A 26,702-nucleotide genomic window follows, 5' to 3' on the forward strand; every position below is an offset into this window, starting at 1 on the left:
AGCAAGGCCATAAACACCTTCCCGGTTTTGGAAGCCAGGAAGGGCCAGGCTTTGCCAGGAGAGGCTCCATGTGAGGATTCACTGCACTAAAGAGGCTCTGCAAAGGTGAGAGCTGGGTGGGCAGTGGGCCTGAACAGCCCCTTTTCCTCCACTCCAGCCCCCCACTGCACAGCCCAGCCCCTGGAATCGCCTGCCAGCCTTCCGGAGGGCACAGCATCCCTGGCCAGGGCAGGATGGCACAGCAGGGGCAGGGACCCCCTCCCGAAATCGCTGCCCAGCCGCCTGGGGCATGGGTTTAAAGCTCGTTCCTGGACCCCTCTGGGCACCCCCGGCCTGCAGCACATTCCTGCTGTGCCAGCACATCCCCCACACCAGGCATGACACCAGCCAGGCATGGAATCCCACCGGGAATTACAATGAAAATTCATTTCTGCCAGGAAAGGGTGGAAACGAGCTTTAAACCCATGCCCCAGGTGGCTGGGCAGCGATTTCGGGAGGGGGCCCCTGCCCCTGCTGTGCCATCCTGCCCTGGCCAGGGATGCTGTGCCCTCCGGAAGGCTGGCAGGCGATTCCAGGCAGGAAGAGCCTCCTTCCCTCCCTGCCGCACATCCCGGCACTGCGCCCGCTATTTGAAGTGCTCGGCCGCCCCGTCAGCATCGCACCTCCCCTCCCAGGAGCCGTGCCCTGGCATTCCCTGGCATTCCCTGGCACTCCCTGGCACTCCCTGGCATTCCCTGGCACGGCGCTGCCGTCGGGACCACCGAGGGGCTACAGGGCAGAGCAAAATTCCCTCTCCTTTCCAACAGGACGGGGGAGCTGCACTCTCAGACGCCACTTGTTTTCCTCCTTTTCCTTTTTTATCCCCTTTTTTTTTCTTTTTTGGATGAATTAGAGGCACCTCCTGACGCCTGCGAAGACAAACGAGGCAGGAACTGAAAACCGGGAGCTGGGAAAAAAAAATAAAAAATCTGCATTTCAGCTCCGTTGCAGCTCTGTGAGTCCTGCAGGATTGCAGAGCTGGAGGGGCAGCGACCCACGAGGTGCTCTGAACACTCGAGGGGAGAGGCACGGAAGGGGCAGTCGCCTCCTGGACAGTGGAGTTTGGGGAGGGTTTGGCACCCAGATCCTCCTGTGGGATGGGAATTGATGCCCTGCCATCAGTGTCCTGAGGGGCAGCAGGGCTGCTCCAGGCTTGGCTTGGCACAGAAGGGACAGAGATGAGCAGCTGCTTCACTCACAGAACCCCAGTCTGGCTTGGAAGGAACCACAAAATTCATCCCCTTCCACTTCCTACCATGGGCAGGGATACTTTCCACCAGCCCAGGTTGCTCCATCCTGGCCTTGGACACTTCCAGGGATGGGGCAGCCACAGCTTCTCTGGGCAACCTGTGCCAGGGCCTGCCCACCCTCTCAGAAAAGAATTTTTAACATCTAATCTAAATCTCTCCTCTTTCAGTGTGAACACATTCCCCCTTGTCCTGTCTCTCCAGTTCCTCTCCAACCTCTCTGGAGGCCCCTTCACACACTGGAAGGGGCTGTGAGGTCTCCACACACCCTTCCCTTCTCCAGGCTGAACTTTCAGCTGGATTCCCCAGAACACCCTCACCCTGCAAACGAACCAGAGGGTTTTACCACATGCCCACCAGGTTTTAACCTGCTTGACCACAGCCCAAGCAAACCCCAATTACAGCACAAGCACAACTTATTTCTTAGCAAAGAGCCTTGAATGATTTTTCACGACTTCTGCTCCAGATGGGCCCAACACAGACCTGTCCCCCACCATTGCAGTTGTTCCATGTGATATTTTTCCTCCCTCCCAAATGCCAGCCTGTGTGAACACACCCACACTTGCACCCACCTCCAGCCTCTCGGCATCGTCTGCTCACACAGGAGGCCTTTAAGAGCTGAAAATTCCCAACCACAACCCTCAGGAGCCTGAGCAGGGCTTGGCCCCACCTGCAGAGCCCATGGCAGAGCCCTCAGCCTCAGTCAGGTCCCTCACCCCACACCGGGGGCTTGGAATTGCACAGAAAGCATCTGGAAAGTGCCTTCCAGATGGGGGCTTGTCTCTCTGGGAGGAAAGCTGGGCAATGGATCCAACATCCTTCTCTACCAGTTAATATTCCAGAGACCTCCCAGGTCACTTTTGGGAGCCATCTGAGAAACCTCTGGCTCACCAAAGCATTCTTTAGGAGGAAATTAATTATAAATTAAGGTTTCAAGGTTAGAGAAAGAATTCGGTATCTCTCTGCTTTGCTGGAAAACCTGAAATGGCAGAGCCCAGGCAGAGGATGGACATCCCTGCCAAAGTCACTCCCTGTCCCCAGAGTGGAGCCCTCCAGATGCATTTCCAGTTGGGACCAGTTTGGGTTCAGCCTCCCTCACCTCCACCACGGTGTCAGGTTCTTTCCCAGCAGCAACTCACAGCCACCACATCCCCCCTCAGCACACCAGGACCTCATCAACTCACACTCAGCCTCACAGCACCATCCTCACCCCCTGCACCTCAGTGGGTGCTGCCTGAAAGGGCAAAGCTTGAAAACAAACCCCTCAGAAGGTACAGATGGGGTGGGTTTCAGGGTGGTTTTGATTCCTGGTGTTCCCTGAAACTGAGATAGGCAGGAACCCAAATCTGCAGCAGGTTCAGTCCCTCAGCACCTGCACTCCAGTTGCTGGTGGCTGCCAAGGCACAGCTGGACTGGTGTAGAGAAGACCCACTCATCACAAAGCCAGAAAGCTGCACAGAGAGGGTTGAGATGCTTCATGCAATGTCTGCCAAGCCCCAGCTGTGCTGGGCACTCCAAAAAGCTGGATCTGTCCATCAGTGCCAGCACTGGTGCCTCAGGAACCTGCCAGTTTGGAGGCTCCCCCCACTCCCCAGGTGGTGACACTTGTCCCAGACAATCTCTGGGCTTTCTCCTGGAAAAGAGATGCAGGAGGAGCAAAGCCCCAGGGCTGGGAGGGCATCTGTGCACCTGGGCACTGCTGGGTGCCAGGCAGGCAGCAGCAGGAGCTGTGCCAGCGGCTCCCTGACAAATCTCCAGGGAAGTCCCCAGAGATCAGTCCTGTTTCTCAACCAGCATATGCAGGGAGCAGCAGGTCACGGTGTCCCTCAGAACACAGGGCCCTGAGACTCCCAGGCCATATGAGACACAAAGACACCAACTTTCCACCTGCTCTAAAGCTCAGGCAGCACCACAATTGAGAAACTCCCCAACCACACAGGGACGTTCCCCCAGGCCCCAAACTGCAGCTCACAGCTCCCCTCTGGACCAGCTCACACTCACAGAGTGCCCTGGTGGTATCAGACCCACCATGAGAACCTCATTCCAGCATCCAGCAGATGGTGGCAAATGAGCTTAAAGGAACACTTTGCCAAGCCTGCCTTGGCCCAAACCGGGGCGTCCCCAGCAGGGTTTGCACAGCTCTGACAAAGCCCAGCTCCCGAAGCCAATTGCTGTCATAATGATGCAATTTAGGGGATAAACAAGCCCTTCAAGGCTGGTTATTCAGGAGAAACCTGTGGTGTCTGGAGGCAGCTTGGCATGGCTGTGATGAGCTGGCCCAGCTGACAGAGGATGTGAGCACAGCTGGAGCTGGCCAGGCTGGCAGGACCTCCCTGTGCTGCTCCAGCCCTGGGCACAGTGGCCAATGCCCAGGGAGCATTTGCCCAGTTCTGAGCTGGACCAGCTTGGCAGGTGCTGAGCTCCATCTGTGTGGCAGCACCTCCACAAGCTGGTCCAGCCCAGAGTTCAGTGCCAGGCAGATGCTGAGAGGGGCTGACACAGCCCAGAGCTCGAGGGCTGGGACAGCACTGAGGGAGGAGGGACATGGCACTGGGAAATCAGAGGAGCAGGAGAAGGGCAGGGTAACACCAGGCTCAGCAGCTTCCCTGCCCTCCCCTCAGCATGAGGTGGCAGCTGGGAGGGAGGAGGGTGCAAAGGGACACCTTGGGAGCAGGTTGGGGGCTGCCAGGGGCAGAGAGCAGCTGAAAATCCAGAAACCCCCTCCCCACTCCTGGGTTACAGCAATCATTGCCTTCCCCCAACCATGCAGCCTCGGGGGGATATGTGCCCAGTGGGGATGGGGCAGCACGTCTGCCTGGCTCTGCCCCCTGCTCTGGGGCCAGCAGAGAAGGGGGCACGTTATCCCCCTTGGCTCAGACGACCAGCCCGGGGGCAACGTCAGGGCACAGCAGGTCCCTCCCTCCCCGGCTGGAGGGTGAGGATGACAATCCCCAGCTCAGATTCAACCCCGGGGAAACAGGGGAGTTCAACACACCCCGACTCAGCCACCCCCTCCAAGGAGGGACGGGGTGGGAAACAACCCCCCCGCAGGAGGCCGCCAGGCCCGTCGGGGGTGGGCAGAGCAACAAAGCCCCCCCAGGAGGGAGCCAGGCCCGCCGGGGGTGGGCAGAGCAACAAAGCCCCCCCAGGAGGGAGCCAGGCCCGCCGGGGGTGGGCAGAGCAACAAAGCCCCCCCAGGAGGGAGCCAGGCCCGCCGGGGGTGGGCAGAGCATTCCCCCAGGCACGGCAGGGCTGAGTATCCCGTCGTGGGGGGGAGCACAGCACCCCTGGGGGCTGCTAAAAGGGCAGAACCCCCCGAGTCCGACAGCACTGGGGGGAGCAGAGCACCCTCTCAGGGAGGCTAAAAGGGTTGAGACCGCCGAGTGCAGCCCCGCTGTGGCGCGATCAGCATCCCCTCGGGAGGGGCAGAGCATCATCTCGGGGGGAGCAGAGCATCCCTACAGGGGGAGCAGAGCATCATCCTGGGGGGAAAAGAGCATCCTCTCTGGGTAGGGAGCAGAGCATCCTCTCGGGGGGAAAAGAGCATCCTCTCGGGGGGAAAAGAGCATCCTCTCGGGGTAGGAAGCAGAGCATCCTCTCGGGGGGAGCAGAGCACCCACGGGGGAAGGCAATAAGAGCAGAGCTCCCTGAGTCCAGCCTCACTGCGCAGGGCTCAGCATCCCCTCGCGGGGGGAGCGGAGCATCCTCGGGGTGGGGAGACTAAAAGGACCGAATCCTGCGGGTGCAGCCGCAGCGCAGCGGTGGGGAGGTGGGCTGAGCATCCCCCGCCCGGGCCCAGCGCGGGGCCCCGCGGTCCGAGCATCCCCCGCGGGCAGCGCGGCCCCGCCCGCACTCACCGCCCGCCGAAGTCGCTGGAAGCCTCCGCCGCCACCGCCAGCGCCGGCCCGCCCTGCCCCGCCCACTGCGTCACCGTCCCCGCCTGGACACGCCCAGAGACACGCCCTCCCCTGGCCACGCCCCGCAGGTGGGGTGGGGGGCACGGTGGGGTTTGGGGTCAGGAACATCCTTGGGGGTCAGGAACATCCTTGGGGAGCAGGAACGTCCTTGGGGGGCAGGAACGTCCTTGGGGAGCAGGAACATCCTTGGGGTGCAGGAACATCCTTGGGGGACAGGAACATCCTTAGGGGACAGGAACATCCTTGGGGAGCAGGAACATCCTTGGGGGGCAGGAACATCCTTGGGGGACAGGAACATCCTTGGGGAGCAGGAACATCCCTGGGGGACAGGAACGTCCTTGGGGGACAGGAACATCCCTGGGGGACAGGAACGTCCTTGGGGGACAGGAACATCCTTGGGGAGCAGGAACATCCTTGGGGTGCAGGAACATCCTTAGGGGGCAGGAACATCCTTAGGGGACAGGAACATCCTTGGGGAGCAGGAACATCCTTGGGGGACAGGAACGTCCTTGGGGGACAGGAACATCCTTGGGGAGCAGGAACATCCTTGGGGGGCAGGAACATCCTTGGGCATCAGGAACATTCTTGGGGGGCAGGAACATCCTTGGGCATCAGGAACATCCTTGGGGGACAGGAACATCCTTGGGAAGCAGGAACCCCCCTGGGAAGGGAAGGAATCCACTTGGAGGGACAGAGAACTCTAAAGAGGGGCAGAAATTTCCCCCGAGGAAACTTTCCTGGGGGGCAGGATCCCCTGGGAAGGGATGGAACCCTTCTTGTGGAACAGAAAACTCTGAGAAGGGTCAGGAATCCCCCTGTGGGAGCAGAAATCTCTCCTGGGGGACAGGTTCCCTCCTGGGATGGGCAGGGAAATTTAAGTTGGATATCAGAGAAAAACTCTCTGCAGAGAGAGTGCTCAGGGATTGGAATGGACTGCCCAGAGAGGGGGTGGATTCCCCATCCCTGGAGGTTTTTCAACTGAGCTTGGCCATGGCACTGAGTGCCATGATCTGGTAAAGGGACTGGAGTTGGCCCAAGGGTTGGACTTGATGATCTCAGAGGTCTTTTCCAACCCAATCGATTGTATGATTCTATGATGCTCCTTGGGGTTTAGAAATCTCCATGGGAACAGGATTTCCCGAAGGGTCTTTTCTATCCCAGAGAGAGGGAGGCAGGAGCAGACCTCGGCTGTGGGATGTCCCAGGTCCTGGGTGCCCTGTTGCCCCCAGCTGTGGAGACCCCCCAGCATGGGGAGCAGGGATGGGGCCTGGCAGTGGAGCCCCAGACTGTGCCATGGGCCCGTCCTCACCCTGTGGGGGGTCATATGTCACCCCTCCTAAATTCAGGATGTGCAAGGCTGGACCATCACCCTTTGCCACCCTTGGGGAGAGCCTTGGGCACCCTACATAGGATTTGGGACAGATGGTGCCCAGAAACTGCAACTGGAGCATCACCCTACCCAGCCCAGGGACATCATTAGTGAACAATTAATTTGGGGGCCCTGAAAGCACAACCCTCCCCCAGCTCTTTGAACATGGGCACAGCAGGTAAATAAAATCTTTCTAGTTTCATTAACTATTAACTAATCACCAGCTGGAGGATACTGGGAGAACTCCTGGGGAACCAGGACAAGCCCTGGCAGGGGGGCAGTGCCACAGCAGGGGACCAGAAGTAGAGAAGGGGACACTGGAATCTGCCAAGGGCTTCAGGGAACCAGGTTTTTTCAGTATTTGGGAGAGAAAGAGGATTTGGAGACTTGCAGTTTCATGAAGTACCTGATAAACTTACAACAAAAGGAGGATAAACTAAAAGAGACTGAAAACATCCATCTGGGTCACCCCAAAGTCATCGTGTGCCATCAGAATATCTTATGATGGTTCAAAGGGCTCATTCTCCTGTTTCCAAAATATCCTGCTTGGAAAAGAAGCTGGGATGGAGAAGAGACAGAAACTTTAGCTGCTGAACTGAGTTATCCTTAATATCACACAAGGTATGAAATATTTCACACGAGTCCTTTGGTGGTATGAGAGCATGGGAGGAGGGAGGACCAAGGCCAGGGAGCTCCAACCATGGTCCCCAGAGAGGTTTTCCTGATGGAATTTCTCTGAACACATCTATGGACTACTGGCTATGGATACAGCTGCCCAGTAACTCTTTGTGACATTCTTCTCTGCACAGTCACCCAAGGGATCTCAAACTCCCCCAGGAAAATCCATTATTAATCCACTTACAGCCACCTCAGTTTGCACCAGCCCAGCAAACGCTTTCTGGCTTCACGTTGCTCTTGTATCCCAATAAAACTCCATCTGTTTTCCATGGGGTTTTCCAAGCCAGGACAACCTTTACTTTTTAAAACTAGTACTTGTGATACAGTTCTGAAATAACAATGATGAATAGCATGGTCCAAGGAGAACATTTCCAAGCAGAACATTTCCAAGGAGGTGGATGGAGCCATGAGCACCAGGATCCCGTTTATCCACTGCCATTCCCTTCATTGTATCCACTGCTTTGGGAACAGGTGGACCAGGGACAGCATTGCTGGCAAGGAATGGCCTTTCCTGCCTGGCATGGTCAGTTTTCTCAATCAAATGTGTTCCCTGCTGATAAAATGTTCCTTGGGGTTCCCCCAATACTGGGAAGACTGGGAGGGGGGACCCCCTGAGGTCTGTCTCCCCCCCTTCCCCTCCCCCCCACTCCCCGTTACTGGGAGAACTGGGAGGGGCAGTTCCTTCACCCACACCCATTACTGGGGAACACCCCTGAGGTCTCCCACTACTGGGAGAACAGGGAGGGGGGTGATCCCCCATTACTGGGAGGGGCAGCTCCTTCACCCACTCCCCTTAGGAAGGGGCCCCTGACGTCCCCCCGTTAACTGGGAGAACTGGGAGCGGCAGTTCCTTAACCCACTCCCGTTACTGGGAGCGACCCTCTGAGGTCCCCCATTACTGGGAGAACTGGGAGGGGGCAATTCCTTCACCCACTTCTGTTACTGGGGGGCACCCCCTCAGGTCCCTCTGTTACTGGGAGTACTGGGAGGGGGGTGATCCCCCATTACTGGGAGGGACAGTTCCTTCACCCACCTCCTTACTGGGGGAGACCCCCTGAGGTCCCCTTGTTGACTGGGAGAACTGGGAGGGGACAGTTCCTTCACCCACCCCCGTTACTGGGAGGGGGCAGTTCCTTCACCCACTCCCCTTAATGGGAGGGACCTCCTGAGGTCCCCTTGTTAACTGGGAGAACTGGGAGGGGGCAGTTCCTTCACCCACCCCCGTTACTGGGAGGGGGCAGTTCCTTCACCCACTCCCCTTAGTGGGAGGGACCTCCTGAGGTCCCCTTGTTAACTGGGAGAACTGGGAGGGGGCAGTTCCTTCACCCACCCCCGTTACTGGGAGGGGGCAGTTCCTTCACCCACTCCCCTTAGTGGGAGGGACCTCCTGAGGTCCCCTCGTTAACTGGGAGAACTGGGAGGGGCAGTTCCTTCACCCACCCGTTACTGGGAGGGACCCTCTGAGGTCCCCCCCCCACCCCGTTACTGGGGGAACTGGGAGTGGCAGTTCCTTCACCCACCCTCCTTACTGGGGGAGACCCCCTGAGGTCCCCTTATTCCTGGGAGAACTGGGAGGGGGCAGTCCCTTCACCCACGCCCGTTACTGGGAGGGGGCAGTTCTTTCACCCACTCCCCTTAGTGGGAGGGACCCCCTGAGGTCCCCTCGTTAACTGGGAGAACTGGGAGGGGGGATCCCCCATTACTGGGAGGGGCAGTTCCTTCACCCATCCCCCTTACTGGGGGGGCACCTCCTGAGGTCTCCCCGTTACTGGGAGGGGCAGTTCCTTCACCCACCCTCCTTACGGGGAGGGACCCCTGAGGTTCCCTTCGTTACTGGGAGGGACCCCCTGAGGTCCTCCCGTTTCTGGGAGAACTGGGGGGTGGGGGGGTACCCCTTTAATGGGAGAACTGGGAGGGACCCCTGAGGTTGCCCCGTTACTGGGAGAACTGGGAGCGGGGGGATCCCCCGTTACTGGGAGGGGCAGTTCCTTCACCCACTCCCCTTACTGGGAGAGACCTCCTGAGATTCCCCCCGTTACTGGGAGGGACTCCCTGAAGTCCCCCCGTTACTGGGAGAACTGGGAGCGGGGGGATCCCCCGTTACTGGGAGGGGCAGTTCCTTCACCCACTCCCCTTACTGGGAGAGACCTCCTGAGATTCCCCCGTTACTGGGAGGGACCCCCTGAAGTCCCCCCGTTTCTGGGAGAACTGGGGGGTGGTGGGGGATACCCCGTTAATGGGAGAACTGGGAGGGGGGGATCCCCCGTCACTGGGAGGGGCAGTTCCTTCACCCACCCCCGTTTCTGATCGGACTGGGGGTGGCCGTGTCCCTCCCCCGTTTCGCGGTGACGTCACCCGCGCGCGCTGTCGCGGCCGTGACGCGCTGTCGCGGGGCGGGCGCTGTCCCCGCTGTCCCCGCTGTCCCCGCGGGGCCCGGCCGGACATGGCCCCGCGCGGCCGCCCCGCCGCCACCGCCACCAACACCGCCACCAACCCCGGCACCGCCGCCATGCCCCGCAGGGCCGCCCGCAAGCGCCTCAAGTTCCGCGCCGACGATGTGTGCTCTGAGCGCGGTGAGACACGGCCCGGAGCGGGGCCGGGAGCGGGGCGGGAGGGACGGGGGAGAGGGGAGAGGGGAGAGGGTGTGAGGGGAGAGGGGAAAGGGTGTGAGGGGAGAGGGGAGATGGGGAGAGGGGAGAGGGGAGATGGTGAGAGGGGAAAGGGTGTGAGGGGAGAGGGGAGATGGTGTGAGGGGAGAGGGGAAAGGGTGTGAGGGGAGAGGGGAGATGGTGTGAGGGGAGAGGGGAGAGGGTGTGAGGGGAGAGGGGAGAGGGTGTGAGGGGAGAGGGGAGAGGGTGTGAGGGGAGAGGGTGTGAGGGGAGAGGGGAGAGGGTGTGAGGGGAGAGAGTTTGAGGGGAGAGGGGAAAGGGTGTGAGGGGAGAGGGGAAAGGGTGTGAGGAGAGATGGTGAGAGGAGAGAGGGTGTGAGGGGAGAGGGTGTGAGGGGAGAGAGTGTGAGGGGAGAGGGGAAAGGGTGTGAGGGGAGAGAGTGTGAGGGGAGAGGGGAAAGGGTGTGAGGGGAGAGAGTGTGAGGGGAGAGGGGAAAGGGTGTGAGGGGAGAGGGGAAAGGGTGTGAGGGGAGAAGGCGTGAAGGGAGAGAGCGTGAAGGGAAAGGGTCTGAGCCTGGAGCGGGTGCTGAGGGCAGCGGGACATGAGAGGAGCCGGGCCCGGCTCGGTCCTACCTTGGCCTGTGGTGTCTGCAGAGCAGAGCCCGGACCTGCGTTAGGGCCAGAGAGAGGAGATGGTTGTGGGGCTTGGTCTTGGGCCTGGGCCTGGGCCTGTGTTTGGGGTCTGAAAGAGGAGGAGGTTGAGGGGCCTGGGCTTGGCCTGGCTGAGGGTCTGAGGGGCAGGACAGTCCAGCCCCACCTGGGAGGTGAGCACAGCCCACTCGGGTTGTGGGGAGAGTGTGTCTGGTGGGCAGAGGGGGATCTGGCCTGGTGGGTGGGAATGAGAGCTCTGCCTGGGTACAAAGAGCCTGGGACTTGGGGAATCAGCCAGGCTCCGGTTAGGCCGGGTGTTAGTGGGGTTCTGGGGTTTGGTGGTGGGAGAGGGGGATCTGGGCTGGGCTGGGCATGAGGTGGCTCCCCTGGGCCTGGTAGACTGTTGGGCTGGGGTAGAGACTTGCCGGGGAGCCCTGGCCTGGACCTCTCTGCTGGGACTCGTTTTCCTGCGTGTGCATCTCCTGCTGGAGCCTCTGCTGCTCTGGGGTCTGTCCCTTTCAGGCACCGTGGCTCTCAGCCCTTCTGTCCCCTGCCCTGTAATCCCTAATGCCCCTGCCCCCTGTGTCCCACCCTCTGCAGTGACGGTGGCAGATTATGCCAACTCGGACCCAGCTGTGGTGAAGTCTGGAAGGGTGAAGAAGGCTGTGGCCAATGCAGTGCAGCAGGAAGGTGAGTCTGCCCCGGGGGCCTGCCTGCCCCAGGCTGCCTCCACCTCTGCATGGGGTGGGAAACTCCCCTTCCCTAACCTGAGAGAATGTGTGTCATTTAGTGCTGAAAATGAGCCTGTGCTGCTCTGCAGAATCAGGTGGTGAGGGCTCAGACAGGAGGTTGCAGCAAGGCTGCTGCAAGTCCAGTAGGAATTGCTGAGTCTTTGCTGGTGCCTGAAATAGAAGGCCTTGGGTGTCATCTCCTGTTTGAAGCAGAAAATAACAGAATAAAACTCTTTATTGCTTTATTACCTCATATAAAAAGTAGACAACTTTATCAGCAGGTAAAAGTCTTTGCAGTGGCAGTGAGGTTGTGACAGTTCTGGCAAACGTGTGCTGCAGGGAGGTCTTGGGAGAGTGTTGCTGTTTCTTGGGGAACTTTGTAAAACAAGGGGTTTCCTGGGAAGGTATTGCATTATTTTGTTATCTACTTCCTCCTCAACTGGGAGCTTTCTGAACCAACACACCCCATTTGCTTGAGAAATGTTAAAGTTTAGGCCTTGACTCTGGAAAGGAGCTGGTCACACAGTTTGGAGGGGGACGTTGTTGTGTTGACTGTGATGACTGAACTGTTCATATGGGGAAACTCTTGGGTTGTTGCTGAAATGTTACATGTAAAGAAAATCTGCTCTTTGCATGAATTCTGTCAGGATCAGTGATGCTGGTGAATATCCTTTTGAGCTGCTGCTTCTCCAGCTCTTAAGATTGGAAACATCCCTCTTTTGTTGCCTCCTTTGGTATAGGCCTGGGTCTTCCTCTTCCATTCCCTCTCCTGCTGACCCTTGTGTATTCTCTGTTTTTGAAGCAAAGCACTGCACTTCAGCATCACACTGGCAAACTGCTGTTGTTTCTTTCCCCCTGCCCCACCCGAGTCCCTGCATCCAGCATCACCTGCTTTGTCCCTTCCCTAAAATCCTGCTCTGTTCCTGGCTCACTTCCACACCATCCTGATGGTTCCAGCTCACAGCAGTTCCCTGCCCACCCCTTTCTCAGGTCTTTGCAGTGGGTTTCCCCTCTGGATTCGAGATCTCTCCTCCTCAGGGCTGTGCTCCAGCCTTATCTGGTGCAGCCATGACCTGCTGCAACCTTATCTGGCCCAGCCGTGTCTGTGGCAGCCTGGGGTGCCACGAGTGGGGCGGGAGCCTCTGCCCCGGGGGCTGCAGCCTTTGGCCTCCCTGCCCTCGAGGATCTTGGCTCAGAGTAACTGTGGAGCTGGGTGTGACTGCCAGCCAGGGAGCCTCCCACAGGGAGGGGACTGAGGGCCAGGGGGAGTTTTCCTGGGCTTTTTTCCTACCCATTCTACCTCTCAGGATGGGGGGGATTGAAGCTGGGAGATGGAGAGGGTGCCCCTGCAGGATTGCAGTGCAGCCTGACCCACTGTTGATAGACTTGTGTGGTTTTGATTCAGAGGCTGGTCTTTCCTTTGCAGAGTGTGGTGGTTCTTCTCCTAAACCCCTCTCTGAGTCCCTGTCACTTTGTCCTCCCTGGCTTGGCTGTGTTTGATGTCATCACTCATTTGTGTTGCCATCTATTTCTCTGTCTTTTTGCCTAGAAAATGTCATGTGGAGAGGGCTGTAGGTTTTGGGTTTTATGTGCCATGAGTGCATCCAGATACCATGAATGCATTCAGATACCACGGGTGCATCCAGTGTACAGAGTAAACAGTGCAAAAGGAGGTAGAACAGGCTTAGCAAAGCACTGAAGGTGTCTCTAGTTTGTGGGTACAGTCAAGCTCTGTCTTGAGACTCTTTCCTTCTTCTGTATTACCATTTTGAAACCTTGTTTAGTGGTTAGAAATGGGAATATCTCTCACCTGAATTTATTTGTGATCAGTTTCTTTTTTTGTTGTTGTTTCTGTTTTCTGCTACTCTGCCCCTGTGATTCAAGTAGCACATCTTGCTCTCCAGTGGCTCTGGTGACTGCAGATGAGACGTAGAAAACCTTCCTGGGCTGTGGTTCGTGTTAAGGCAGAAAAGCTTGAGCAGTGCCAGCCCCCTCTGGCATGGGCAGGTGCCTCTTGGTAGCAGTGCTGTTCTCCACCCAGCAAGCTGGATTGAAATTCAGCTCCTGAGTGAATTTTACAGACTCTCTGCAGAGTTTGTGCAGCTGTGACAGTGCCAGTGTCTGACAGTGCCCCACACAGGACCACACCTTTTATTTTCCAACACTGTCATTACTGACTCATGTGGATTTTTCTGCCCTATTGACTCCTCAGTTTACAGATGAACTTTTAAAACTAATCCTTCTGAACAAGGAAGGATTCTGACCATGCCTCCAAAGGCAGGAAAAAACCCTCAACCCAAAACAAATCCCAGCTGACTCGACTTGCTGTTTGCTTCGTTAGGCCAAAGCCTTTCCTTTCACTACATTCCAGGGTAAGTGGAGCTCCTGTGTGCTTGGCACTGAGTTATTTCACTGATGGACTGTGTGTCATCAGCCACAGGATCTGTTTGTCCTGCTGAGAAGGGAGTGTGCCTTCTCTGTGCTGATAAAACATTTCCAGAGTAGGTGCTGGCTCCAGGCTGAACTGTGGCCACTCAAGACAGTTCTTACCCCTGCAGAAAGAGCCTGTTGTTTTGTTCAGAATTGTGCAGAGCTACAGCTAAACCAGAAGGATCTACATAATGTGCTCCTAATCATCCTCATTGTTCATTCTTTAAAACAAGAAGGCAAATAATTTTGTTTCCAGTTCACTCACCCCTGCTAATTGTCCCTGACAAGGTAATCCTTGAGCAGGATTTACTTGCTTGTGTCACTCACCAGGAAGCTTTAAGGCAGTGGTTCCACTGAAGGATCTCCTGAACTTGGACCACCTTTTCCTCTCTGCTGTTGTACTTACCGTGCCGTTTGTCATTCCAGTGAAATCCCTGTGTGGTTTGGAAGCTTCCTGTGTTCCTGCTGAGGAAGTTCTGTCTGTGTCAGGAGAGTCCTGTGACAGCAGCGATGAGATGGATACAAAGGAGAGCATCAATGGGCGGGCTGCCTCCAGGAAAAAGAAGAGCAAAAGGCACAAAGGTGTGGTCACAGCTCTCCTGGCACTCTGGGCTCCTGCTGCATCTCCTCCTGGCAGTGCTTGGGATTTGGGGGCTGCTCCCGGGGCATTCTGTAACCTGCGTGTGCACAAGGAAATGCTGAGGGGTCAGTCACTTGGAAACCTCCTGGCACTTAGAATCAGAGAATGGATTGGGTTGGAAAAGACCTCTGAGATCAGCAAGTCCCATCCTTGATCCAACCCCACTGTGATCACCAGCCCAGGGCACTCTGTGCCCTGGGCTGGTGATCACAGTGGGGTTGGATCAAGACATGGTGGATTCTCACTCAGTGCCACATCCACAGAATGGATTGGGTTGGAAAAGACCTCTGAGATCAGCAAGTTCAACCCTTGGTCCAACTCCAGTCCCTTTACCAGATCATGGCACTCAGTGCCACGGCCAAGCTCAGTTGAAAACCCTCCAGGGATGGGGAATCCACCCCCTCTCTGGGCAGCCCATTCCAATCCCTGAGCACTCTCTCTGCAAAGAATTTTTTTCTGATCTCCAACTTCAATTTCCCCTGGCAGAGCTTGAGCCCATCGTGCCCCCTTGTCCTATTGCTGAGTGCCTGGGGCCTTATAGAATCCCACAGACCCCCCATAGCCCCCCATAGATGCTCACACACCCCCTACAGAATCCCATAGACCCCCATACACCCCATAGATCCTCACACACCCCTATAGAGCCCTATAGAATCCCATAGACCCCCCCATAGGCCCCCTATAGATGCTCATAGACCCCCATACACCCCATAGATCCTCACGCACCCCCCACAGATCCCCCATAGACCCCCCATAGACCCTCTATAGACTCCCCAGAGACCCCCATAGACCCCACAGATCCTCACACCCCCTATAGATACCCTATAGAATCCTATAGACCCCCCATATACCCCCGCAGACTCCCCATAGACCCTCCCATAGATGCCCCATAGATCTCCTATAGATGCTCTTAGACCCCCATGCACCCCATAGACCCTCACACACCCCTATAGACTCCCATGGACCCCCCATAGAACCCCATAGATCCTATTGCTGAGTGCCTGGGAGAAGAGACCAACCCCCACCTGGCCAGAACTTCCCTTCAGGGAGTTCCAGACAGTGCTGAGGTCACCTCTGAGCCTCCTCTTCTCCAGGCTAAACACCCCCAGCTCCCTCAGCTGGTCAGAGGGGCTGTATTTGCACAAAGGCAGAGCCTGGGGTGTGAAATCAAAGCCTGAGAGCTCCTTGCTTTTAAATAAATATCTCTCCGAGCCTTGGAAAACAAACACTGCTCTTCCAGAGTTGCAAAACTTTGCCACTGGACATGTTGCTTCACTGAGCTTGTGTTGGTGAAAACAGATTTGCTTTGGGGGTGACCTGCTGCTGTCCAGGATACAGTGTTGGCAAAATACAAGCTCTATTTTCAAGGCTGTGTTTTGTTACAAATGAGTTCAGAGGGCTCTTGTTCCAGCAAGGAAGTGCATTTGATCCTGTTGGCATCACAGCAGGTTAATTCCAGGGAGATGGATCCCTCAGCATTTAGTCTTTGTGCAACTCTAGAATTCCATTTGCAATGCAGTGTAAGCATCAAACTGCTCTCCTGCACTGTGGAACCCTGCAGAAGTTTCTACTAACAGGTTGCTTTCAGGATGAGAAACAAATTTTAACTAATTTTCTTGAGCTTTATGCTGATTTCTATAACACATCAACATTAACCACAGACTGCAGGTGCACAGCACTCCTCTGGGAGTTTAACCTCTTTTATTAAGAGATCCTTCAGGTTCCTGGCAAAATAATACCTGAGTGGGTGGAGTTTGAGTGTGGAAAGACTATTCTGTTCTACTACAGCCTTGTCTTATTTCTGCTACATGTTTAGGAAGTAAAGAATGGTGCTAGACCAGTGATGCTTTTGAGTTCAGAGTGGGAAGTTTGGTGACTCCTTGAGCCAGAGCTGACCCAGCAGGGTGGATTTTGCAGCCTGTTGTGGGTGTGCCTGCCATAAATCTGAAGTGCTGTGGGGAAGTGATCAGTCCAGAGCTTTCTCTGGCAATTATCACATGAGGATAAAGACCTGCCCTTTGTTATTAACCTGCTGTCTCAGGATTAGATCTGGCAAACAGCTCCTCTATGCCACAGGCCTCATAGCAGCTTTTCTTGTTAGCACTCCCTGCAAGTTGTGTTTTCTTTCTCTTTCCTTAACATCCCTAATGCTCACTATTGTTTAGCTATTTATATTCTTTAGAAGTATTTTTTCTCTGAAAGCTGGAGCAGCGTTTGTAGAAAAACATCTGGTGTAAACCTAAAAACACCACGGGAGTGAAAGGAGTGTCTGAACCCTCAATTCTGGAGGAGCAGTTCTGACACCTCTGAGGGGAAGAACAGACTGAATTGCAATCAAGTTTCCCATCCAAGAAGCTTTAATGAAATTAGAGATTTAAGGCAAGCAGCTGATTGCCAGTTGCAGGAGGGAATTGTTTTTCTCCCCTGACAGAGCTCCCACAAAAATATTGTGACCACTGGGACAAAGAATTGATAAACTCACCAGTGTCTTAATGCTCAGGGACTTCAGTGTAAAGCAGTTTTGGTGTCCTGTTAAATGAGCAGCTTTGATTAAAAATGCAGGAATTCATCCCTCCTTTGTATAAAGTTGCCTCTTTATTTCCCACTCAGTTTTTACTTCTCCACTTCAGTGTGGTATTTTAGCTGTGAAAGGGTCAGGCATTGAAAGAGGGGCCAGAAAGGCTTTGGGATTCCATCCTTGGACACAGTCAGAACTTGATGGGACAAGATCCCAAACAGAACGTTCTAATTGTGCCTGCTTTGAGCTGGCTGTTGGATTAGAACCCCCCCAGAGGACCCTTTCAGCCTGAATGACTCTGAATCTGCCACTTAAGCCACTCATGCAGCCAATACAGGGATAATAATGGCCGGTGTCCAACAAAGGGGTGTTGTGGGTGTGGAAACAACAGCAGTGATGCTGACCTTGTTCTTCCTTGGGTTTGTTGGGCTGACTGTCCATCATTCAGCTGCTTCCCTGTGCTACCAGGAGTGAAGCACGTGGAGGTGTGACTTGGTACAGATGTTCTTCACTCCTCTAACACACCTCCCTTGCATCTAGAAAGTGCCGAAGGGGGAGGTGGAGAGGAGTATCCCATCGACATCTGGCTGCTCTTGGCTTCCTACATTCGCCCTGAAGACATTGTCAGGTTTTCTCTGATTTGCAAGAAAGCCTGGACTGTGACTTGCACTGCTGCCTTTTGGACCAGGCTCTACAGAAGGTGAGACTTGAGAGAGTTTTTAAACTGTTTGTAGGAGCCTTCAGCAATGAGCAGCTCTCAGCAGAGCTGGAAATAAGGGAATAATTCCCTACAGGCCAGGGCCCTGTATTTGTGTATTGATGAGGTGTTGTGGGCCTTGTTTGGCAAGGAATTATGGAATATCCCTCTCCTACAAACTGAGAGCTGGGGTTGTTCAGCCTGGAGAAGAGAATCATAGAATCATAGAATGAACTGGGTTGGAAGAGACCTCCGAGTTCATCAAGTCCAACCCTTGATCCAACCCCACTGTGATCACCAGCCCAGGGCACTCAGTGCCACGTCCAGTCTCACCTTAAACACCTCCAGGGATGGAGAATCCACCTCCTCTCTGGAGAGCCCATTCCAATGCCTGAGCACTCTATCTGTAAAGAATTTCTTTCTATATCCAACCTAAACCTCGCCTGGCAGAGCTTCAGCCCCTCTTGTTCTACTGTCTGGGAGAAGAGACCAATTCCCACCTTGCTACAACCTCCTGTCAGGAAGTTGTAGAGAGTGACAAGGTCTCCCCTGAGCCTTCTCCAGGCTAAACAAGGCTCCCTGTGGCCTTCCAGTCCCTTAAGGGGGCTTGTAAAAAGAAGGGGGAGGGACTTTTTGTGTGGGTAGATAGTGACAGGACAAAGGGAAGGGGGTTTAAACTGACAGAGGGCAGAGTTACGTTAGATGTTAGGAAAATATTCCTTACTCAGAGAGTGGTGAGTCCCTGGCACAGGTTGCCCAGAGAAGCTGTGGCTGCCCCATCCCTGGCAGTGTCCAAGGCCAGGTTGGACAGGGCTTGGAGCAACCTGGGACAGTGGAAGGTGTCCCTGCCCATGGCAGGGTGTGGAATGAGCAGCTTTAAGGTTCCTTCCAGTCCAAACCAATCCTTGATTCTAATGTTACATCTTTCTTGGGTCTGGAAGTGGATCTGTGTGGTGTATTCCTGTATGTTCCCTGTAAGATCTCAGAGCTTTTCTGCTCTCCATGGCCCAGCACTTGTGTGTGTGTGTGTGAAGCGCTGCAGGTACTTAGGGCAGGGTCAGAGCTGTCCCCTTCCTGAATGGCAGCGACATCATTGGTGATCAACTTGTCCTACCTTGAGCTCTGGTCATGGCCACCTTCCTGTAGTTAGGGGGACCTGAAAGGAACCAAGGCATTTGGAAGCTGTACAGTGGCAGAAGTAAGTTAAAGCCAGAGAAAAAGGACAGAGGGGGTCAGAACTGGAAATAAATCCTCCTGTCCCAGGACATGTCACCGGGTTTTTCCTTCAGGACTAAACATTTTCTTTACATTGCTCTGACTGTTGCCCGGGAGGCACAAGCAGCAAGGGCACAGGGCAGAGAGCATCCATGGTCATCCCTACCCCTGGTTTTTAGTGGGACAGTCCCCAGCAAGGGCTCCTTTGGGATCTGATCAAAGAGTGGCCCTGGAGCGCAGAGTTCAGGCTCCTCAGGCAGTGCCCAGCTCAGCAGCTCAATCCCTGTCTGGTGCCTCCAGGCAAATTGTCTGCTGGGAATTAATTGGGAAATTGCAGCATGATACCACAGAACGTGCTGAGCTGGGAGGGACCCCAAGGATCAGCAAGTCCCACCCTCAGCCCTGCCCAGACCCGTCCCCAGGAGTCCCACCCTGTGCCCCAGAGCATCATCCATCACTCCTGGAGCTCTGTCAGCCTTGGGGCTGTGCCCACTGCCCTGGGGAGCCTGGTCAGTGCCCACCACCCTCTGGGGGAAGAACCTTTTCCTGATACCCAACCCAACGTTGCCCTGACACAACTCCAGGCCATTGCCTGGGTGCTGTCCCTGGTCCCCACAGAGCAGAGCTCAGTGTCTGCCCCTCCTCTGCCCCTGCCAAGGAAGTTGTACCTGCAATGAGGTCTCCCCTCAGTCTCCTCTTCTGCAGCTGAACGCACCAAGTGCCCTCAGTGTCCTCCCACGCTGCCCCTCCAGGCCCTGAACCATCTTCATTGCCCTCCTTTGGACGCCCTTCTAATGGTTTTATATCTTACATTGTGGTGCCCAAAACTGCCCCACTATTCCAGGAGAGGTGCGTGTGCTGGAAACCTGTCCGGTGCAGGTCACAGGGTGCCACACAGAGCAGCACAACACCCTCACAGCTCTCAGGGTGTTGCCCAGAGCTCCTCTGCTCAGTCAGCTGTCCCCTTTTGCCCTGGGCTGGCTCTGTGCCTGGTGCTGTGCCCCGCAGCTCAGGCTGGGTTTGTGCTTGGCCCTCAGGCACTACAGCCTGGACGCGTACCTGCCGCTGCGCCTGCGCCCGGAGTCCATGGAGAAGCTGCACTGCCTCCGCGCCTGCGTCATCCGCTCGCTCTACCACATGTACGAGCCCTTCGCCTCCCGCCTCTCCAGGAATCCAGCTATTCCAGACACTACTCCCAGCACTTTAAAAAACTCCAGAGTAAGTGGGGTCGCAGAGGAAGTGGGACATACCTGAGGTGTTGCTGGTTCTGTTTGCCTTGGATTGTTTTCTTTCTAGAGGATGTTTAGATGGTCACCAGCAAAGCTTGGTTATTAACTTGGAGCAGGGATTTCTAAGTGTGCTGGTTGTTTATGTCTGTAGTTACTCTTTGGAATAACTTCTGCTCAAGTCCTACCACAGCACGTCTGTAACCAGCAAAAGGGCACTCGCTTCACTGGCTGTGAGAACTGCCTGGCATGTTTGCAGCTCTCCCCTCCTCTGAAAGGAGGCTCCACAGATCAGCTTTTGTATCTTCTGCTTTATTCTGACACTGTCTGTCAGAGTACGTCTTTTCTCCGTAAGAGGCATGTGGAGAGCTCCGGAGTGACACTGGTAGCCAGGAGTCATGTCGTGCTGCCTTCCTGTAGGTCATCCGTGGTCGGGTATCGGGGTGAGGGAGGGTAGTGCCAGGGTGGTTAGCATGGCAGATGTGCAGAGCCAGTGACTGCTTTGGGCCTGGGCCTGTACTTGTGTTGGGCTGTAAAGCCTTTGTCTCTGGTGTGGGCAGGTATTTCCCTGTGCTGACCCAGCTTGCAGCACTTGCACCATTCCTGTTTAGTTGCTGTTGACCATTAACTCTGAAATGTCTCTGTGGCTCGTTTGGTTTCTTACTTGCAACTGGCTGATACTCTGTGAGCAGCTTCAGCAACAATGTGAATTCTCCACCCTCCAAATCCAAGGTCAAAAACCTGGTGAATGAGGTTTTTGGAGCTGAAGTGGATTTGGTTCAGGAGTTGTACTTCCTTTTCCATTCAAAATAGAACAACCTCATCTATCCATAGGTGACATCCCCGCTTTGTTCCTTCCTCCCTTCCTCTCCCTGGGTGGGACTGGAAAGGCTGTCCCAGGCTCAGGGAGCATCCAGCAGCACACAGGCAGGTGGTGCTGCAGCACAGGGAAAAAAGCACACACGGATCTGTGTGTGGTCTTAGCTCTGCATCCAGAGCTCTTCGTGCTCTTCCTCAATCCCCACTTGGAGGATCAGTGCTCTTAAAAGATTAAAAAAACAAAACGTTTTGAGGAAGTTTCAAGTTAACTCTAGTCCTGAGCCCACCTCCTACCACTGCTCGGGTCTGCAGTGGCAGTAAGAGCTGGAAACCCCAGGACAATGCTGGCAGGGCATTTGGGAAGGATTCACCTTGACATCATAACGGCTTTGGTGCCCACTGCTAGTGCTTCTCCTACTAATGGTTAGAGGAACATCTGTTAAGTGCAGCTTCTTGTTGTTCAGCTTTTAAAAAAGGAAATGCAATGGCGATGAGAGGCTTTGTCAGAGCAGATTGACCTAAAACCTTGGAGCATGAAAGAGCCATCCTGAGTCTGGTCTTGCTGTACCATGGCATTGCAGGACTCTGAGCTCCAGCTGTGTGCCTGTGCACAGAAATTCCTTGGCACAGAGGGTTTGAAGGAGGCTCTGACACTGCCTCCCCTCCTTCTGGCTTCCATGGGCTTTGGTTGTACCTTTACGGGTCGTTCAAACTAACGGCAACACCTCCCTAAACTGCATGTGGCAAGAGGAGAGCCCAGAGCCTGGTGTTGTCCAATGCAGCTTTTCCTCTTTAATTTCCTTTTTTCTTTCCCTAGCCTAGCTTGTGTGGGACACTGGAGCCGTTATGGTGTCAGCAGAGGTGTTTGCCCTTTAAAGACACCCCCTAATTTTTGGCGGAGCACGGCGCGTCTGAAGGGCAGGACGGCTGACCCGAGGACATCCTCTGCCCCTTGGGAGGTACTGACCGTTTTGTGCTTCACTACTTGCCGTGACCAAACGAGCTGCTGGGCCAGGCTGTCTCTGCAGGTGAACCACGAGTGGTGGTGGAGTTAAACTCAGCAGCACCCGCTGCCCACCTGAGTTTAAAAAAGATCTGGAGAATGTTTTTATTGGAAAAAAAATTGAGGGCTGCTTTGTCACGGTGTTTCTGAGCTTGGCTCCACATGGCTTTGTTGGTCACCTCTTGTGGAGATAAAGGTCCTTTAAGGACTCTTGTTTATGGACATGACTCAGAGTTGAAGTAGAGGGTCCTGTATCACCTGTGGTTCCAATTTTGGAGCCCTCGAGGTGAAGGCTGACTCTGGCTTTGTTTCATTGGGGTCACTCTGTCCCAGAGTGAAATGAGGTGTGTGCTGCACCCTGCAGCCCAGCCAGGCATTCCCTCTTCAGGAGAGACTGTGTGTGATTCGCAGGGACTTCTCCTCACCCAGTTGTTCCTCCTTTTCCTGCTGACACTGGTGGAAGGTAAGACCAGCTGTGGTGGGCTGGCACCTCTCCTGTAGAAATGCTCTGAGGGATGGCTGGACTGACTTGCCACCTTCTTTCCTTGGCTGTTGAGGGCCAGTTGCTTCTGCTGACTGCCAGGCAGGGAGTTTCCCTCCCACCCAGTTTCCTGCAGGAGTTCTGCTGGGACTCCTGCTCTAGAGGAAGTGCTGGATGCTGGGGTGAGCCTGTGGCTCACACAGGGATAACCAGGTGAAAGTGGAGGACTCTGGTGCTACGTGTGTGTGGGAAGGCAGTGCTGGTGACCTCAGGGGCTGTTTGAGGCTTTTTACTCCTTTTCTTTAGACAAAGGGGTAGGAGGTTGGTCAGACTGTGCTGTCCTGGCAGTGGTTTGTACTCTGAGCAATGACAGGCAGTGCCTGGTGATGTCAAGGTTTGACACCACAGTGGCTTAGGAACTTCCTCATCCATCACCCCATAGTTTAGATGTCTTTTCATTTCTCTCTGGATCCTTTTCTTGATCCTTACTCTGTTTTCAGCTGTTCCTCTCTTTAACCTTGTTTGGAGTTTAATGGCAGTTCCTGGTAGAGGAAATGGGTGAATCTGCACGACTCATCCCTGCCTTGGGAAAGGCATAAATGGCACAACAGGATTTTTCTCTTTGGCACATCAGTGGCTGTGTGTGGTATTGTACAGTTGCATGAGGAGTTGGACCACTTGAAACTGGGAGACCTAAACTGCTGGGAGTGTTCTTTGAACATGATTGATTGGAATAAATGGCTCCTAATTGCTCCTGTGTAATTCTGTTTGTAACTGAAAGCCTTTATGCTCTGCTAAAACTTATTTAAAGTGGTGCCTCTAAAGGGTTTCATAATTCTGTGTTTCTTTTTTCCACCTCAGTGTCTGCTTTTCTGGTGCAAAAAGATTGTAGGGAACAGACAAGAAGCAATGTGGGAATTCAACTTCAAGTTCAAAAAGCAGGTATGAAAGAAGAACCAGATTGGCTGTGACTTTTGTTTGAAGCAGGAATTATTTTTCAGGGTGGTAGAAGGGAAGGTGTAGACTTTTTATGATAAAGAGAAAGCCTGATTCCCATGGTAAACTAAAGCACATTCTGAAACTACACTCAGTTTTCAGTCTGTGTTATCAGGACATTTAGAATCCCACATTTTTATTGCCTCCTTTGATATCCTTTCTCTGCTATAAGGTGTGGATCATTTGTTACCTCAAATAACCTCGTCTTTGACGTGTCACTGCTAAAACTTACTACCAAAACCCAGCTGTTTGACTGAAGTGGTCAAAATGTTGACCAAAATCTGAAACTTCTTGTTTTACCATGGCAAAGATCTCTCAGAGAAATGAAGAAAGCCAGGAAAAACCTCCAGGAACAGGTCTTGGGAGAAGCCAGTAATTCCAGGCAGCCTTGGGAATCCTGCAGCTTTCCCCTCTAAGGAATTGGTGCTGCCTGTCCTGAGTGATGGCTCTGTGTTGCTCATGGAACACTTTGCCCAGACACGTGGGGAGGTGTCGAGAACCTGCTTGGCTAAACCAACCTCTCTTTCTTTCAAGTCCCCCAGATTTAAGAGCAAGTGTTGCAAAGGTCTGCAGCCCCCCATCCAGTACGAGGAAGTGCACACAAACCCGGATCAGGATTGCTGCCTGCTGCAGATCACCACCTTCAACTTCATCTTCGTGCCAATCGTCATGGGCATGACGTTTACCTTGGTGAGTGGGGCAAAGCTGCTGGCCAGGCCTTGCAGGTGAGGCTTCTGTAAGGAGAAGGCACCTAAAATGATGGACTCTCCTGGCTTGGAAGGGACCCACAAGGATCGTGGAGTCCAACTTCTGGCCCTGCACAGAACAACCCCAGGAATCCCAGCTGGTGCCTCTTTGGGGCTGTGTAAATCCCAGTGCTCCATCAGCAAACCAGTTCCAGGAATCTTGTGTTTAATGGACAGAAGATGCTGAGGAGCTCAGTTTAACTTCTCCATTTCCATTGGCTCTTCCCTATTTTGGACAGTAAATATAGAGGATGTAGAGAATCTGTAGGGAGCTGTGGTTGTGCAGTGTGTGAGGGCAGGTTGGTTACCAGAACTGCAGCAGTTTGAGAGGGAGGGGGCAGGAGAGGTGGAGCTCTGCCCTCCTCAAAAAATACCTCCTTCCTGGCAGTACATTCTGAGGGGAAGATCCCATATGAGCAGACTCTTTGAATGTGTGTTTGGTCCCTAACTGGGAGGAAGAGCAGCTTTGGGGCAAAGCCCCCACACTGGGCTCCAGACAGCAGCAGAGCAGGAGGGCTGGGCAGTGCCCTGGGGAACAACGGGCTGTGCTTGTGAGCCAGGGCTTCAGAAGTGGCCTGTGCCCAGGAGGGGCTCAGTCTGGCTTTACTGAGGAGTGGGGTAGGGACTTCCAGACCTCCCCTGACAGCCACTTACCTCCAGAGTCACTTAGAATCACAGACTGATAAAATTGTTTTGATTGTGTGCTGGTTTAAAGGTGAACCAGCAGGGGAAATGAACTCACCACGAGAGAGATTATAAGTCAGAGCTACAATTTAATAATAATATTACAATAACAACACTGACACAAAAGGGAAATGGCTTTCAACTCACAAAACCCCAGCAGTATAACCCAGTGTCCTGGGGCACAAACCCAAGGGGGTTTGTTTGCCCTTGTGCTGAGACCCCTGAGGTTCCCCCAAGTCCAGAGCAAAAGGAAAAGAAAAAACCTGTTGGTGCAGGCAAGGGCTGTGGTCTGGGCGAGAGCGGGGATCTCCTCCTGTCGAGGTCCTGCTGCTGCTCTGGATCCAACGAGACATTCCCAAGGTTTTCTTACCCACCACTTATGTACCCTCAGGGAGCAACCAGTCCCTCCCCCTGGGCGGGGACTCACACAATGGGTGATTAACTCTGGGAGCCAGGGGGTGTTGAACTGTTGATGGCCCATTAGCAGCTCCGCCCCCCTCAGGCTGGATGTGAAGGTGATAATGGCTCCCTGGGCAGCTGCTGCTAATGGCCCATTGACCTTGGGGAATGAACAGAGGGGGTAGAATACACAGCTTTGATCACCCCCACACAGGGTTAGCTGGTCCCTCCTGCTGAACTAGGACAGATTGGAAAAGACAAGGCCTTTTAAGACCCATGAAGTCCAACCATCCCCCAGCACTGCTGTGGTCACCCCTAAACCACATCCCCGAGTGCCACATCCACAGGCCTTCTGCACACTTGCAGGATGGTGACTCCACCAGTGCCCTGGGCAGCTGTGCCAAGGTTTTACAACCCTTTTGCAACCCGTAGAGCAGCATTATTTGGGATTGCCAGACAGAGCAAACCAGTGCTGCAGACTCTGAAATACTTCAGGACTTGTACAATCCAGAAGGAATTATAAACAAGTCCACAAATGTTGTTTTGAGAACCCCACTGATTTTTCTGAAGTGACTTCCAGACTTCCCCTGACAGCCACTTGCTTCCAGAGACACTTACGGACTCACAAAATTGTTTCAACTGGAAAAGACCTTTAAGATCCATGAAGTCCAACCATCCCCCAGCACTGCTGTGGTCACCCCTAAACCACATCCCTGAGTGCCACATCCACAGGCCTTCTGCACACTTGCAGGGATGGTGACTCCACCAGTGCCCTGGGCAGCTGTGCCAGTGTTTCACGACCCTTAGAACAGCATTAGTTGGGGTTGCCAGACAGAGCAAACCAGAGCTGCAGATTCTGAAATACTTGTACAGTCCAGAAGGAGTTCTAAACAAATCCACAAGTGTTGTGTTGAGAGCTCCACTGCTGTTTTTCTGAGCCCCTCCTGCTCTCCTCTCTTGCAGTTCACCATCAACGTGAGCACCGACATGCGGCACCACCGCGTGCGCCTGGTGTTCCAGGACGCGCCCGTGCGCAACGGGAAGAAGCCGCGCCTGGAGCAGGGGGTGCAGGTGGTGCTGGACCCCGTGCACAGCGTCAGGCTCCTGGATTGGTGGCACCCACAGTACCCCTTCTCCCCCAAAGCTTAGTGCCCTCCTGAGGCTGCAGGGGCCGGCAGGTGGCTGAATCTGGCGGGCTGAAGAGAAGTTCTTAGGACCCAGGAAATCCTATTTTTATTTCTTAAATAAATTCTGCAGTCTCCTTGCAAGTGGTCGAAGCTGCTGAGGTAGTTTGTATGTATATAACTTCTGGTCAGTAATGGGCCGAGCTGAGTGTAAAGCAGAAACTATTTGTAAACACACTTTTATGTAAAGTTGACATTTTATGATTTGAAAGGAGCTCCCTGGAGCTGTTCATTTAAAATCCTTTTGGTGCTAATCAAAGTGGTCCTGTGTTCTGTTGTTTGGGAAGAAGCAGGAGGTTTTGCTTTCCAAGAACTTTGCAGTTTGCTTTCCAGAAACAATTTACAAACAAAACCCTTTGTGTTCACACACAGTGTGATAATTTCAGTGAGCAAAGCAGAAGGGATGGACAATAATTCCCAGCCC

At 54.3% G+C, this 26,702-nt stretch overlaps 2 protein-coding genes across 3 annotated transcripts in view; one reads left to right on the forward strand and one right to left on the reverse strand.

Moving 5' to 3' along the window:
* Positions 1 to 5,202, reverse strand: part of PPFIA4 (PTPRF interacting protein alpha 4) — a 75,878-nt gene extending 70,676 nt beyond the window's left edge. For both annotated transcript variants that reach the window (XM_071578721.1, XM_071578720.1), the window contains exon 1: positions 5,144 to 5,202. The gene's annotated coding sequence lies outside the window, so the exon portion shown is untranslated. The remainder of the gene's footprint in view (positions 1 to 5,143) is intronic.
* A 4,429-nt stretch (positions 5,203 to 9,631) lies between these two features.
* Positions 9,632 to 26,262, forward strand: TMEM183A (transmembrane protein 183A). The gene is made up of 8 exons (XM_071578659.1): positions 9,632 to 9,823; positions 11,110 to 11,199; positions 14,097 to 14,252; positions 17,369 to 17,528; positions 19,778 to 19,958; positions 23,131 to 23,211; positions 23,800 to 23,955; positions 26,058 to 26,262. Exons 1-8 carry the CDS (start codon positions 9,694 to 9,696, stop codon positions 26,241 to 26,243), a joined length of 1,140 nt encoding a protein of 379 aa, XP_071434760.1. The 5' UTR covers positions 9,632 to 9,693; the 3' UTR covers positions 26,244 to 26,262.
* Positions 26,263 to 26,702: the final 440 nt, after the last annotated feature.

The sequence above is a fragment of the Pithys albifrons genome, chromosome 28 (assembly GCF_047495875.1).
Source record: "Pithys albifrons albifrons isolate INPA30051 chromosome 28, PitAlb_v1, whole genome shotgun sequence".
Taxonomy (NCBI): Eukaryota; Metazoa; Chordata; class Aves; order Passeriformes; family Thamnophilidae; genus Pithys; species Pithys albifrons.

Excerpts from the sequence above, each read along its gene's own strand:
- TMEM183A (XM_071578659.1), top strand. The coding sequence starts at position 9,694 with ATGGCCCCGCGCGGCCGCCCCGCCGCCACCGCCACCAACACCGCCACC. Across the intron at positions 9,824-11,109 it reads CGATGTGTGCTCTGAGCGCG|TGACGGTGGCAGATTATGCC; the intron begins GTGAGACACGGC and ends CACCCTCTGCAG. Across the intron at positions 23,956-26,057 it reads TGGGCATGACGTTTACCTTG|TTCACCATCAACGTGAGCAC; the intron begins GTGAGTGGGGCA and ends CCTCTCTTGCAG.